General features: G+C 40.4%; 1 protein-coding gene across 3 annotated transcripts; it reads left to right on the top strand.

Annotated features, from left to right (window-relative positions):
- The first annotated feature begins 192 nt into the window (after positions 1–192).
- On the top strand, positions 193–9,209 carry atp5f1c (ATP synthase F1 subunit gamma). Of its 3 annotated transcripts, XM_074625525.1 has the most exons (10): positions 193–318; positions 673–707; positions 3,327–3,458; positions 3,876–4,080; positions 4,428–4,571; positions 6,022–6,086; positions 6,178–6,333; positions 6,807–6,903; positions 7,062–7,084; positions 9,017–9,209. In XM_074625525.1, exons 1-9 carry the CDS (start codon positions 278–280, stop codon positions 7,066–7,068), a joined length of 882 nt encoding a protein of 293 aa, XP_074481626.1. In that variant the 5' UTR covers positions 193–277; the 3' UTR covers positions 7,069–7,084; positions 9,017–9,209. The 3 variants fall into 3 exon arrangements, with proteins under 3 accessions (XP_074481626.1, XP_074481627.1, XP_074481628.1); XM_074625526.1 differs by lacking the exon at positions 7,062–7,084 and having other exon boundaries at positions 9,016–9,209; XM_074625527.1 differs by lacking the exons at positions 7,062–7,084; positions 9,017–9,209 and having other exon boundaries at positions 6,807–6,907.
- The last annotated feature ends 6,921 nt before the right edge of the window (positions 9,210–16,130 follow it).

Here is a 16,130-nt window from a genome sequence, read left to right as displayed (position 1 = left end):
TAAGGAGGACACACATACAGCGTATACACAAATAAATACACAAATTAACAAAAAAAATAGTAAGTAATTAACTTAGGCTAAGGGGAAGCATAGGGAAGGAAATAACTAAATAAATGAGCAAAAATAAATAAATTGGATGACATTGTAGGTTCATACACGAGTGTGGATCGCATAATTCCGATATTTCTCCCAGTCCCTGAATGCACCATCCTCCCCATTTTGCCTTCACGTTGCGCCTGCGCAGTGCAGCCTGTCTGACCTTCATCCAGCAGTAACCATGTTCAGCAGGACCAGCGCCTTCGTGTTCTCTCCACAATGGTAAAGAAACACATCTAAACACTCTAACAACACTCTTTAACTGTATATACTTTACCTGCACTTCACGTGATACGTGGTTAGAGTGAGAGTGTAACTTGTAGCCTGTAATAGACGCAGTTATTGAACACAAGGACGAGCTAACGAGCAGGCCGCTGCTAATGAATGACAGCAAGCTAACTGATGCTAACTGATTCTAGAATGCTTGCAGCCTAGCAACAAAGTGAACGTTCTGCAAGTTCAAATCCAAATGAGTCCACACTAACATGACATTAATGTTGCACTGGTGATGTTAAACTGTTATAAATGCTGTTATGTGTTGAGCTTAAGGCTAACATGCTCTCTTTGTGTTCACAGTGGGCAGGTCAGGAACATGGCTACCTTGAAGGACAGTAAGTACTTTTGTGTGCTACTCTCTTTAAATGCAAAGACAACAGTATAACAACATGTTATATAGACTATAAACTCACATAGATAGATGACAGCCAAGATGCAAAATGTGGTTTATTTCTAAGGGAAATGTCAGACTCAACTCTGCAAGTCTTTACAGCCTGTTGGCATGAAGACACAAGCTGCCAAACAGTTTTAGTCCATGAGCCACTTTGAAGGGACCAAGTCTCATGGTGAAGTCTCAGGTCTATGTCCCTAGTGTTGTACTAGGATTAATACAAATCTTTACAGACAACATTATTTTATCAATTTACAGAAATGTTACACGTATTCCAACATTTTTTCTTCAAGCTGCTCCCATTTAACACTTCATGAAATTGTAGTTTGTACATTAATACATTAAATAGACTCTAAAACTCAGATTTACAAACTTATTTGTCATTTAAAGCATTGAATTAATGGCCATATATTCCTTAAAACCACCACACCAAACAAACCAAAGTCAACTAAAACAAGTTTATAGCCATATTAGGGCTGAATGTAGTGATGAAAAATGGGAGCGTGAATGTAGTAGATTGATTTATGGAGGCTTTGAATATGCAGATGTTTTCTGTAGTTCACTATTGACAGCTCGCAGTGTTGTAAGCAGTTAAGAGAAGTCGCTGGACATCACTCCTTGGGCACCCGGAAGCCATCTTTTTCTTTCCAGAGACTTCTCATGGTTTCAATCGAGCTCGTCTGCTTTACGTGGTCTTGCACGGACTTCTCTTTCACTCTCATAAAGGGGTTAAATGTGAATTCTTCTGCCACCGTGGACGGGATGGTTGGTTCTCCATCGCTGCATTTCTCCTTTGCCTACTTTATTGTCAGACAGGTCTGAAATTTGTTTTGCATCACAGCAGCTCCATTTGCAACATCACAAAAAGGACAAAGACAAGAAACAAGGATACATACATTTAAACATTACAATCACAGAAGACGACATTCAGGGCCCTTCAAAGTACATTTGATCTGGGATTAGGCTCCATATTTAGTTTTAGGATTGACTGGTGTACAAAAGAATGCTTCAGTCTAACCTTATTAAATCGTGTAACCCTGTATCTCCGATTTGATGGTAACAATTCATATTCACTGTTCATAATATGGTTGGGGTCAGAGACGATGGTGTTAGCCAGCCTTAATATGTTATTATGATAGGCTGATTCATAGAATTTTTCAAGGGGTTGATCTACAATCTTTCAAAACTGCTCCACCAAATGAAAATCTGAATCTGAATTTTACACACAGGTCCAGTATAAAAGAGGGAAACCAACACACAATATCATGAAGTTATATATCATTGTAAAGCTTAGACTATAATCTATCCGTCGGTCACATTGTCATGACACTGAGGTCAAGAGAATTTGACCGTTGACCTCTAACGCTGTAATCGGGCAAGTTCTGAATGCCACTGCAAACGTCCTTATAACTAACTTCATATTGATCTGATGTGCACTATGAGACTTGGTCCCTAGTTGCACGACGACTATATTTTGGGGGTCTGGCTCATGGACTATTTTAATATATTTTATGAACTGCAACGTTTTACATGCATGCATGGTACTAGTTTACAGCTAGAAAGATCTTAACTACATTATGCCCATCGTGGTGTATTATTTTGGTTGAAGGTGATAATGCAACTGGAGAAGAAACAATAAACAAATGCTGAAAAAAACAATGTAAATGCAAAGTGTGAATAAAGAAATGCAATAAAAAAGTGAGGTGAAACAAGAGGCAATGGAAGATTATAACTCCCCAACAGTGACTGAATATGTAGAGTTTTGAGGTGTTTCAATGACATTTTGGTCTGCTAATTAAATAAAATAAACAAATAACACCCCTTTTTAAAGTCTTGGCAATGTATTTGCCTTTGTTTAGTCATATGTAGTTTAAAATTTATAGTAAAGAAACCAGAAAATATTCACGTTTAAGAAGCTGCAATCAGAAAACTTAGACTTATTTTTCCTCAATTATTACTCAAAGCGATTAATCGGCTAAAAAGATCTTAACTACAATGCACATCGTGGTCTATTTTGGTTTAAGGTGATAATAATAATAATAATAATAAGATTATGCAACTGGAGAAGAAATAATTTAAAACAAACATTTAACTATTATGATTTTTATTATCAGATACAGAAACAAAAAAGACAAAAAAAAAGCACAATAAAGCACTAAACATTCAACTTAAAAACTAAACAATCCTGACCAAGGTGTAGAACAAGGCGGTATAAAAATAGCTTTGTTCCAGCAGCATCTGTACAGTATTGTAGTATGCTATAGAAGCAACGCTTGTTTGTTTTATTTATTTATATATATTTATTCATTGCATTGCAGTGGGTTTTAGTGATCTGTGGAGCTTTGAGTATTTTTTTTTATCATGTTTGTCTATTGTCTGTTTGTAAAATGTGTGTGTTACAATTTTTCTAATCTTTTATGGGTACAAATAAAGTAACCTGAACCTGAAATCTGAAAACACACCAGTTTAATAAAAATGTTTTTTGCGGGTAGCTGTACAAAACAAAGACGTTTTTAAGTCTGTAGAATATGATGTGTACTAATATATCCTCTCTTGTCTTTAGTCACCATTCGGTTGAAGTCCATCAAGAACATCCAGAAGATCACCAAGTCCATGAAAATGGTGGCCGCTGCCAAGTACGCTCGTGCTGAGAGGCAGCTGAAGCCAGCCAGAGTCTACGGCGCTGGTGCTATGGGTATGATCACCTTACCTCCATGTTCTCTCTCACTTGATATGAATGGGAATTAAGGGGAGACCCCCCCCCCCCCCAGGTGAATAGGGTAAAATGTTTAATATCACCATGAAACTTTCCCAGTTCATTACTTACATTAAGACAATTCTTTTTTGTATTACAAGTTTTCTGAAATGTTATGTTTAAATATGCAAATAAGGCTTTATTTAATGCTAACTTTTGGTGAATTTAGGAGAAATCTACAGACACAAATAGACAAAGTCGTAAAATAAACACCTAAATGTGTATTTTGGATGTTTTCTTTCCACTAGTCTGAAAGAAGACATGTTATAGAAGCAAAATAGCCCAAAATCTCAAAGTTGACCAGTTCCTCCCCTTACATTGTTTGACACTGGACTAAGTTTCCTCTGTGCTCTCCAGCCCTCTACGAGAAGGCCGACATCAAACCGGAGGACAAGGCCTCCAAGCATCTGATCGTTGGTGTGACCTCTGACCGTGGACTCTGCGGTGCCATCCACTCTAATGTGGCCAAGGCCATCAAGAGCCAGATCGCCACCCTGACCAGCACTGGCAAGGAGGTCATGGTGATCAATGTGGGAGACAAGCTGAGAGGCCTGCTGCACAAGTACGAATGAAAAATATTCATCTTCACAACCATGATGAAAGACATGAGTCAGGTCCAGTGTTTCTGTCTCTGTTTATTAGCGGCAGAAATGTGGTGATATTTAGCTGGGTTCACTAACTAAGCTAATTAAATAAAATAAACAAATAACACCCTTTTTTAAAGAATTAGCAATATATTTTCATTTGTTTAGTCATATGTAGTTTAAAAAATTGAGAAAGCCTGATTCAGACAAACATGGGACTTGAAATCACAACAATTAATTTTTTTTGTAAAAATCTAAATGTAGGTAAATTGTGCTTGTGATGATTGTTTTACTGTACCAATAACACCCACCGTTTCCTCATCAGAACTCATGGAAAGCACATCATTCTGAACTGTAAGGAAATGGGCCGCGTGCCCCCCAGCTTCTGTGACGCCTCAATCGTCGCCAGCGAGCTGATCAACTGTGGATATGAGTTTGACCAGGGCTCTGTCATCTTCAACACATTCAAGTACCATACTTTCTGTCTTGACGTTTTTTCTTTATCTGGATTTGCGTAAAAACATTTCAAGTTGCATAAGCTCAGAGATTGACTTAAAGGAACAGTGTGTAGGACTTTAGGGGATCTATTGGCAGAAATATAATATTAACCATCTAGGCGACATTTTTATCCTATTACTGGGTCCTCGACTCTCTTAATATATAAAAATGTAGGGATGTACCAGAAATTTAGTAGTCAATACCAATACCAGCTCGTTGCCACGATAAAAAACAAAAGTAAAGCAATAAATCCCATTTACTTCAACATCCACTCCTTTATTACCGTTTACAGTTTTTTGTTTGGAATTTAAACAAGTCATAATACCCTCTCTTATTATGTATTTTATATTGAACATCTCCTTCAAACAACTGGATTTATTCAAATTTCTCTCCAAAAACTACATTTTACAAGATTCCATTTGAACACATCATGATAACGTTATTATTTACCTTCGCCCAATACAAATTTTAACTGAACAGAGCCTGAACGCATCATAATGTAAATCAATGGAACCTCCCGTGTTGAAATCGGCCGAACGAGAGCTGGTTAGCGTTACCTTGTTAGCTCCGTGCAAGACCGTGCTGCTTACCGGCTGCTAACGACCAACGTTAACTGGCTCTCGTACTGCCGATTTCAACACGGATTTGTTGTTCATAATGTAGCGTTATCAGGGAAAGAATAGGGTGCGTCTCCTGGAAGCATCAATAGTGAGTTTTACTGCGTCCAAAACACATTTTCTATCGTTTCTATGCGTCGGTCTCGACGGTACATATGGTACCTGCGGTACTGTACAGAAATGAGTATCGTTACATTTTGAGATTTTGGCGTCGACTCTGTAACCAAGTATTGGTTCTCGTGACATCCTTATAAAAATGTGTATAAATTCAGTACTGTGAGGCCAAAGCAAGTAATTGAAATGATTTTTTTCAGCACAACGTGGGTTATTTGAATATGTATGCTGCAGTGATGTCACATGATATTATAAAAACTTATAAGACCAAGAAGTCAGAAGAAAAAATGAAACGGAATTTGAATGTTTCAACAATTTTATTAATTTTCTACAACAAACAACTGTGTGCAAAAGTTTACTATCTTTAAATTTGTATTCCAAAGCATCAGGTGAAAAAAAAAGACTAGTACGCAGACAAACGGACGTATTTTCTTTTGTTATCCTAATAGAACTGGCTTTATTTTGCTGGTCCTCCGCCCTTTTGCGAATCGTGGCTCTTCCGCTGTAGCTCAATACACTTCGGATAACTCTTGATCTTTTTATCTGTTTACTCTTTGAAGGTCGCTTCCGTGTTGCAGTAGATTTCTAAATGCTCAAGACAGCATAGCACCACTAGATGCTGCCAAATCCTACAGTTATTTTAAAATGTATTTGTTTTAAAAAAAATAATAATCTCTTTTTCTGATGCAGGTCTGTTATCTCATACAAGACGGACCAGAAGCCTCTGTTTTCCAATGACACTGTTGCTAACGCAGGTAGTGTAGTGTTTTAAAAACGTCTTGCACAGATCCTCAGGTGTCCCCTGTAGAGATGTACCGAACTTATGTGTACCTCCCCTCTCAACAGAGAGCATGGGCGTCTATGATGACATCGATGCTGACGTGCTGAGGAACTACCAGGAGTTTGCTCTGATCAACATCATCTTCCTGGCCATGAAGGAGTCCACCACCTCTGAGCAGAGTGCCAGGATGACGGCTATGGACGGCGCCAGCAAGAACGCCTGTAAGACTTCCTGGCTAACACATTTCACATTCAGTGTCACAAACAGTATTTAGTTGGGGTGTAAGGAATTATCCATACACACGAGTATCGTGATACTGTATCGATTCTCCAAAACACTATCGATTTAAAAATCCAAAGGCCTGCTGTCGGTTCCTATATTCACTATTGGTTTGTTACGTTCACTTGATTTTTAATGGGATATAATCTCATGGCATGATCATCCGTTTTTACATCTTATGATTTAGTTTATTTATTTATTGATGCAGTTTAAAGTTACATGGACAGTGGACATTAATAGACATTTCTTTAAATGTGTCAGTTTTAGCCTCTTCAGTCCCTGGGCAGGTGTAATGACAAGACACATAAAATACATTAAAGCAGGAACCGCAATACTTACAGAGTGAGGCGGAATAACAATACAACAGCAGGCTGTGTGAACGGGTCTATTGACTGACGTATTTCTCTCCTTCCAGCTGAGATGATTGAGAAGCTGACCCTCACCTTCAACCGTACCAGACAGGCCGTCATCACCAAGGAGCTCATTGAGATCATCTCTGGAGCTGCTGCGCTGTAAGTCTTTTCATTGTCCCTCTCATCCCCTTTCATCAGATTCCTCCATCACTCCACTAACTTTTCTGACCTTTTGAGACTTGTTCTCTCAAAAGCCATCACATTCTCATGTGACTAATTCTCCTCTCTGAACTAATCTCACCCTCTTCTGAATTCAGGACCTGAGGCTTGTTTTAACAGAGGAGGTAACACTGTAATGTTAGTATCCCTTCTGGGCTAGTTTGACGAGCATTTTAAGTGTTAGGGGTGTCACGATTTGATTTAAACATGCTGTTATATGTTAGACTATGGACTCTTGATTCCTAAAGATCAACAGATTGTTTCTTTTATGCCCTGACAACTGTCATATGAGGGGCAATCAAGTGTGGCTATATGATCAAATTTAAATTATTTATTATGTAATAATATCTTTTTCCAATTGGGAACAAGCTGTTAAACAACAAAAAGAAGATCCACTAGATGGGAGGAGGGTACTTTACAACAACAGCTAGTTTCCCCTGTTTTACTGTACAAAGTGATGTAGACACACAATCGATTTTGAGTGAAGATAGCACGATTGCGGCTGAAATCGCCAAACAACTTTGGTTGCTGCAGACTCTAAATTTTCTGCAGCTCACAAACTGTAGTTTTTCTGTCCATGATGTGTTCGTCGTCTTTGAACTAATTTTCGATTACCGATATCAAATTGAAATCGCGACGCCCCTAGCAAGTGTACCATAAATTATTTGATATAGTAATCCAGATTCCCAGACATTTTTTGATGTACTAGTTTAGATGCTCTTTAGGTTTTAGAGCAGTGGTCTCAAACTCAATTTACCTGGGGGCCGCTGGAGGCAGAGTCTGGGTGAGGCTGGGCCGCATCAGGTATTCCACAAAAAAAGCTTTGTTAAAAAAAAAAAAAAATCTTCTCAAACGTCATTATTAACAGTTCTTTAACTTGAATGGGTTCTTCTGAACATGAACTGTCCTGAACATGAATGGAACATTGAAGAACATGAACGGTTCTTCTGAACATGGCCTCTATTGCGTCTCCCACTTTTCCTGAAATTGTCTGTGCTCGTCACCAACCTTTCTCTTCACTGCAGGCTTTGAAAAAGACATGATTGGGGCTGTGTGACAAGATATATATTCATTCCACTTGGTGTCACTCCGCAATAAAGTTGTGCCTGCTGTGTTTGTGTTGCTCTGCAATTACACCACCAAACCGCTAGTTGAGTTTCCTTCTTCTTCTTGTACTACAAACAGAAACTGAGCGGAGTTGGAGCTAATAACTGTTGAACCACAGAACTTTTACTGATATTACTGGAACGCCGAAAAGAGAAAATATATCTGAGTCGATTTGTGTGAACAAACATTGAAAAGATCGAGGCAGAGAGAAGTAGAACTTTCTGTGGTTGTCCGGGGTCCTGGCCGCTCAGCATCGCTGACAGACTGGACCAATCACAGCTGTGACGTCGCAGTTACATTTCTGGAGAGGTGCACGTCAGGCTACGGCGTCGATTCAACGCAGAAGTATAAATCAAGCTTTAATCAAGCTTATGCGATGTTACACGGGCGCCGCCATAGTTGTTGTGAAATGTTTCTCTGCTTGCATCAAGCCCGGCCGATTGCCCGCCCCCGGGAGCCATATACCCCACTGTGATTGGTAGGTTCGTTCAGCTTGGGCTCGCGCAACAAAGGGACCTTCCACGGCAAACTGCCATTCACATAAAACTCGCGGGCCAAGGGCGCCTGGTTAGCTCAGTTGGTAGAGCGGGCGCCCATGTAACAAGACTTGGTCCTGACCGCGGCGGCCCGGGTTCGAATCCGGCCTGTGGCCCTTTCCGCATCCACTCTCTCTCTCCCCCCTATCCAAGACTCTATCCACTGTCCTGTCAATAAAAATGAAAAAATGACCCCAAAAAAAAAAACTGCGGGCCGCACTAACATTAAACTTTCATATCAAGGTGGGGGCCACAAAATATCGTCTTGCGGGCCCAATTGGCCCGCGGGCCGCGAGTTTGAGACCCCTGTTTTAGAGTATCTCCAGAGTTTTTTAACCCTGTCCCGAGCTAAGTCAAAGGGCTGTTTATGTTCACATTCTTACCTTTTCTCTTTCTTTCTTTTTTCCAGATAAACGGGCCAGATCTTCGTTCCCATTACCTATAGCTCTTCAAAATACTTCTGACACGTGATGTCGAGTCTATGAACATTTGTGCTTCTATTTGTAAAATATATGGAGAAAATAAACCTCTTACAGAACATTCGTGCTTTTCATCAGTCCTTGTATCTGTTTTTCCTCACAATAAATGCTGATGACTGAGAAATATGAATGTTGATGCTTCACTCTTAAGGAATTCAATTTTCAAAGATGTTACTTGATAAAAAAATAACAAATTTTAAAGCAGTCAATGATCAATTATTATTTTTTTAGTTGCTGATCTACCGCTGCCTTGTTCGGTTAGTTTGTTTGTGTTATTATATGGCTTTGGTGTTTTAAAGGGTTAGTTCTGATTCAAAGTCACACAATAACACCAACAAATTAACCGATTAAGGCAGCGATAGACCAGCAACTCCCATGTTGTGCGAGGTAAAGTTACCATTTTTGTCAGTGGAGTCTGGTGCCTTTGGAGAGAGCATCAGTCAACGGCTTCAGTTCCCCCGCGGAAAGGGCTGTCTGAAAGAAAAGGTAAAGCACTTACTGTAACCTGATAATTAAACTTGATTTTCTTTTAAGGTGTATGCAATACTTTTCCCTGCCCCCGTCCAGGCCCTGACGTGACATGGGACTCGGCGCACCCCTAATTGTTATCACAATTTGTTGTTGGATTGATGTTGTAGTACGAGTTACCAAGTAAGAATGAATCGGTGATGTAAGAAGTATTACTTGATTATTAATTACTATTTATATGCTGGATAGCTAAATCTACACTAAATAAAAAAATCATAGTTTAGCATGTCGAAAAATTAAAAAAAAGTTCTAGTATGTAGAAAAAAAATAAGGGTTATAGTAAAGCATGCCGGAAAAAAAACAAATATACACAACAATCTTATCGTCAATAAAGGTTTTTGTCAGTAACAACCCTTAAACCTGGATATGTGCAAAAACAGCGATCAGTGATGAAAGCCCCAATTACATGTTCTTCTGATATCACATAAATGACTCCATTGTCTTGCCACATCAGCTGAGTCTGATAATTCTAAAAGGCCAACAATATTTTACTGAACACACCATATTAAAACCATGATGAGTTATTACTGTGAGCCGTGTGACCTCCACATAGCTTTTTTCTTCTATACTGTGCTGTTTTAGTTGCAACAATTCCTGGTGAAGTCATCAATAAACAAATCTTCCTGTACAAAATCAATTTAGAAGTGTTTGACATTGTGGTTTAAAGAATATTTTGTTTCCTTAACTTGACAGTCTATACACAGTTCAGCAAGGGCGCATACAAAGTAAGAAAGAAGAAAGGTAACGCAACACCTTCAATTCCTCAGACCATGCCACTGTCTTTTGGGGGATCCTGTAATCCTCGCCCTTCCGAATGACACTGCCATAATAAAAAAATACATCAGTCAATATTAAAAGTAGCAATGACAAGCACAGGGCTGTCAAGCCAGAAACACAAGACAAACAAATGAGGACAAAGACACATAAACAGGTAACAAATACAGACAAGAAAAGGCCAATAAAAGCAATAAATTAAGTGGATTATTCAGATGCATTAACAAAAGCCTGTCTAAATAAAAACGTTTTCAGCTGCTTCATAAAAATGTCACAGGACTGTAGGGATCGTAGCGATAGGGGGATGGCAAAAGAGGGGACAACATACACCCCCATCTTCTTAATATGCCCTTGTACAAAGTATTTCCTTTTATAATTGTAATTTAACTTATTTCAACTGCACTATTTTATGCCTTAGATTATCATTTTGTTTTTACATCTACTTGTGTGATTTCCCCTTTTATATATATATATATATATATATATATATTTATGAGCATTTTTATTGCCAATGCTTTACTGGAATTAAATGTCAAATGTCAGATAAAGAGCCTTGAAGCCTGTTGTTTGCAGTTCATTAAGTGTCCACCAGGTTGTGCTGTCTGATAAGAGATGTGAGGTCTGTCAGTCTTTAAGCAGCAACCTGCATGTAAGTGAGACTCAAAGAGGCCAGCCGTGTGAAATAGCAACACAATTCATTGGTTTACTGTATGACAACGGGTTTAGTTCTGGTCAATTGAGCCACTATATTCAGAATATCTGATCTGAGTTCAGTCTTTTTGCATAGATCTTGTGGTTTCTCATGTTGATGCGGGGAACAAACTAGATGTTTAGGTTTGTGGCAACAGTTTCTGTCAAATAAAGACAGAAAACAAGACAGAAGGTGCTTGTGGTTTACATTTGTTATTGTTTGTGTGTCCGAACTGTATGCTTTTGTGCATCTGTGTGTGCATATAGATGTGTGTGTGTGTGTGTGTGCATACATGTCCTGCAGGCCTTGTTTGTCTATTGTATTTGTGCTTGTTATTGTTTACTCCTGAGGGGAGTGGGGAGCGATTGCATCTGAACACTGAAATTACAGCGATGCCAGACTCTGATAAACACAGTCGGAGAGCAGCAGCCTTCTCATCTCCCCCTCGCTGGCGAGGCCCGGCAATCCAACGTCACATGCATGTGGGTGAGGAAGGGTGAGGGAACGGGGGGAGGAAGAGGAGGAGGAGGAGGAGGAATTGGGAATTCTGCAGAGCGTAGGTCACAATTGAAAAAAACTGAGAGCAGATCGTCTGTTTCTTTCTGTCTTTTTTAATGTTTATTTTGTGGAAATGTCGTTGCAGAGTCCCGGTGAAAAGAAGAACCAGGAGGTCCAGTTAAAAGGCTTATCAGAGACAGTGCACAGCGGTTTATTCTCCTTCGTGGCATGATAGTACGAAGTCTCAGCAAGTCTCTGCAGCAATAATGTTCTTCTCTTGTTTTGATGCTTGCAAGCAACAATACATTTGACACAAAATCAGTATATTCTACCTGGTATCAGAGCTGTTTTTAAGTCTCCAGTCTTTTTTGTGAAGATGTGCTAATGGTAACGTTCAGCAGCCGAGACCGAGTCTTTTTAATGCCGGCTTAATCATTTTAAATTCAACGTGCAAGTGCTTTTAAAACAACTAATTACGTAAACATTTGAGACTTGAATGTTTAATTCTATCATGAGGTTAAATCTCACAGAAGTCCAGGCCAGTTCAGGTCTCAAGTCCTCATTTTTGTGAATTTTTGTTATGTCTGTCTATTGGCCCACACAGACGTGTGCAACCACGGTTGTATACAAGTGACTTGAAATCTTGTTTTCATAGTTTTGGCCATCGTTTCTATTAGTTAAAATAGCAGTGCCTTCACTAAAGCAGTGGTTCCCAACCTCCAGGATGTAGGCTGATACTAAACCTTGGATCATTTCCTCCCAGGCTGCGAGGAAACAATGTAATTTGGCCAAAATAACATATTAATTATGTAACTTTATACAAGATTTGTGTGGTGATTACCTTGAACTTGACATGATCCCTATGCTGCATCTTTCTTAATCACTTCATGTCATTCCTACAAAAACAAGATACTGATTTTGAACAAGACAAGATCATTAATATACAAAATCAATCAGTCCGTCATCACCTATTTAACTACTAAATCTGTGTGTACTGTGTTCCTATTACTGCTGATGAGTCAGTGTTGAACCAGAAGTTGGTTTAAAAATTGTGATGGCTGTTTACAACGAACAGTTTTGGAAAATGTTTACCCTCATTTTCTCTGGCAAATAAGTTTAATTAACCTTTTGCTTTAACTGATTGTCTCACTGCTTGTGTTTTTTTTGTGACACCAACAATGTTGTTTGTGGACTACGGTTTTGAAGCCTCGAATTCGGCATTTTGGCCATCGCCATCTTGACTTTTGCAACCAGAAGTGACGCAAGAGGGTGGAGCTAAGTACAACCAAACGCTGAATAAGACATTTTTAGACAACCAAAATCGTACAATTAACTGTCCAGACCGGACAACGCCGTGGTAGTGACCTGTCAATCATAAGGTAGCCACCTTAAAGCATCCCCTGCTTTATGGTCTATTTGACTCTAAATGGGACCATAATTTACTAAATGAACATCATGCTGTATTGAAGAAGACTTGAAACTAACGATTGAAACCATAAACTCATGTTTACAATGTTTACTGAGGTAATAAATCAAGTGAGAAGTAGGCTCATTTTCTCATAGACTTCTATACAATCAGACTTCTTTTAGAAACCAGAGGAGTCGCCCCCTGCTGGCTATTAGAAAGAATGCAAGTTTAAGGCACTTCCGCATTGGCTTCACTTTTCAGACCCGGAGGTTGCCACCTGGTTCTCACATCTCTGCAATTAACTGTTGAGTACAACGCTATCATAACCCATAGGGATGATGGCCAAAAATTAAAAAATAACAACCAAGTTATATCAAATGTTGAGTGTAGAGAGGAGAAACTGTCTCTCAGATATTTTGCTACCAAATACCAGGACTCAAACCAGCAGGCAGTTATAAGCCACTAGCTTCCAACAAAGCAGAGAAAAAAACACGACACACTGTTATTCTTCTGTTATTGTGTTTAACGATGAAACTGTGTGTAAAGTGTGTAACAGTAATGTGAGGGTGGTTTGACAGTTGGCACCTTAATGAAAATGGCTCCAACAGTGAGTGACTGAAGAAAAAAAAAGACAAAATGTGTGTGTGTGTGTTTCTGCATTAAGGAGTGTATAAAGGTATAAAGGTGTGTGAGTGTGCAGAACGAGTGAAGACATCTGAACATTGTGTTCGGGGGCCCCGCCGCCGCTCTGTATTAGCTTCACCTCGTTATCGTTATCGCCCTCCTCCATTGTGGCATGAAGGGCGGAAAATGATTAGAGGAACAGGTGACAATGGAGGCAGAGATTTCTGCCTTTACCCGGGGCAGCGCCACTGTCAGGTACAGCGGCATTACACTCAAAAGAAAAGAAGAGGGGCGCCCGCACAAAAGAGCTCCTTTCTTACTTTAAAACACTCACGTCTCCTTCAGGAGTGCAGAATGGGGTGTTCATGGGAGCCAATTGACTTCCTCCATCCTTCTCTCAGGTTATCACAGAAAAGAAAGATGAGCGCTCGGAGAGGAAAGACTTTCCACTCCTCCTCTTCACTCCTCAACTCCCTTCTTTTTTCTGATCCGAGAAGGGAGAAGAGGGAGAGATAGCGGCGAAAGGAAGGAGGGGAGGACAGGAAGCGAGGCCGAGGCTGTTTCCCACGGCGACGTCTGTGCGTGTGCACGACATGGACTCTGATGTAGTAACGCCAGGGCATTATCTCATTCAACCCCCTCCTTCTTATCTCAATGCGTTCCCCTCCCTCTTTTCTCCTCCTCCCCCCCCAGCCTTACACAAAGCTATCAGCTCTGTGGACTTTTCTGACTATTTATGTCGGACAAGGTCAGGATCGTTTAAACCGCTCAGCCTCTCTCAGCCCCTGCAGATGAGATAGCGCGGGAAGGAGGGAGAAACGATCGATTCCCGCCGCCACGCAGATTTATTCCCCTCCTCCCCCCTTCCTTCTCTCTCATCCTCCCAATGGGGTTTTTGCACCGGTCACCATTGCCACCGACGCCACCAGGCTCATCAGTCTCTTTAACACCCCGTGGCGTTTAAAATACAGTAGCAGCCCTTAAACTGGCCACTTTTCTCCCGGTCCAAATGAGAGGCGTCCTCCCATCAATCTGAGCCGCTCGGGTTTCAGAGGGAGGCGTGAATGGTGAGGCCTGTTGAGAGGGAGAGAGAGAGAGGGGAAGAGATTTAGACGGGGGAAGTGGCGGTTTGTATCATTCACAGGGGTGTTTTACAAATGAAGTGGGGCACTTACTCAGGCTGAAGGCTTGATTGTGAAGTGGGCTGGGAAGTGGGACACTAATATGGGTTTTCAAAGGCCAATAAAGACCCTGATGTTTAGGGGTCAACACTGCTGTTGGCTGATATTTAGGGCCACTGTTCAGGATCTGTAATATAGTAATCTTCATGTCAGTCAAACAGCTAATGTGGAGTCTTTTGTTCAGGTGTCTTAATCAAGTTTTCAAGTTTTCATTTTTGTTTAAAAATCAACTTAAAGGATTATCAAAATAGTTCCAGATTCCAGTTCTGTCGATCAAATAATCGAATAATCATTTCAGCTTTCATTTATTTAAACATGTTACAAGACAGTTTTCATCCAAATAATTACAAGGATTGTGTTTATCCAAGATATTTTTTTTATCTTGTCAGAGCAGAAATTGTCATAATCATTGAGACCGCAGGACACCGAAACTCTCCTTTGAACGCCGGGATAACACTGATGCTAACAGTGAAACCTATTCATGCGTACGTGTGTGGAATCTGATCAAAACGTCTCATTAGATTCAGTTCATATTGAGGGTTTTCTCAGCCAGCGTAGCGTGATGTAGCGTGTCGCCGGCTTTGTCTGAGCGAGTGTTTTGTTTGTGAGAATACTTACACATGTCTTCTTCAGTGTGTGTGTGTGTGTGTGTGAGTGTGTGTGTGAGTGTGTGTGTGTGTGTGTGTGTGTGTGTGATCCCCTGCCACTCATGTCTTGGGTTACTGTGTTTCTGGCTGTATGATAGATGGCTCAGCCCAATCTCGGAGCCCTGAGCCTGAGCCGCCGGACAGCATGTCACTGCCAGTTTCCGCCAACTGAGTGTGTGTGTTTGAATATGAGGATGTCTATGATGTGTGTGTGTGTGTGTGTGTGTGTGTGTGTGTGTGTGTGTGTGTGTGTGTCTGGCCAGTTCCGACCCCCCACTGCAACAGGATAGGTGGGTAAGGACGGCCTGGCAGTGTGTTTGCATGTGTGTGTGTGTGTGTGGTGTGAACTGCCTGAGGTCCGCGTCCCGCTGAGTGTGGCGGCCCCGGCCCTTTCCTGTCCAGACCACACGTCTAACCAAAACCCAATGTGTGTTTAAGTGTGTGTGTCTGTGTGTGCCAGAGTGTGTGTGTGTGTGTGTGTGTGTGTCCAGGACAGTCTTAGTCATTCATAATTCCATTTGAAGCTGCAACTAATGATTATTTCCCTCATTGTTTAATCTATTGATCTTATTTCAGATTATTTGACTACTAATTTTTAATCTATGAAATGTGAAAAATGCAGAAAGTGACATCTTCAAATTGCTTGTTTTGTTAAACCATCAATCCGAAACCCAAGTTTCCAGAGCCCCAGTGA

Source organism: Sebastes fasciatus, chromosome 23 (genome assembly GCF_043250625.1).
Source record: "Sebastes fasciatus isolate fSebFas1 chromosome 23, fSebFas1.pri, whole genome shotgun sequence".
Classification (NCBI taxonomy): Eukaryota; Metazoa; Chordata; class Actinopteri; order Perciformes; family Sebastidae; genus Sebastes; species Sebastes fasciatus.
This window is presented reverse-complemented; position numbering and strand designations above follow the sequence as displayed.

What these genes read in the sequence shown, in the direction of transcription:
- atp5f1c (XM_074625525.1), top strand. Translation starts at nt 278, where the DNA reads ATGTTCAGCAGGACCAGCGCCTTCGTGTTCTCTCCACAATG. An exon ending in CTACGGCGCTGGTGCTATGG is followed by an intron (nt 3,459 to 3,875) that starts GTATGATCACCT and finishes TGTGCTCTCCAG; the next exon opens with CCCTCTACGAGAAGGCCGAC. An exon ending in TGACACTGTTGCTAACGCAG is followed by an intron (nt 6,087 to 6,177) that starts GTAGTGTAGTGT and finishes CCCTCTCAACAG; the next exon opens with AGAGCATGGGCGTCTATGAT.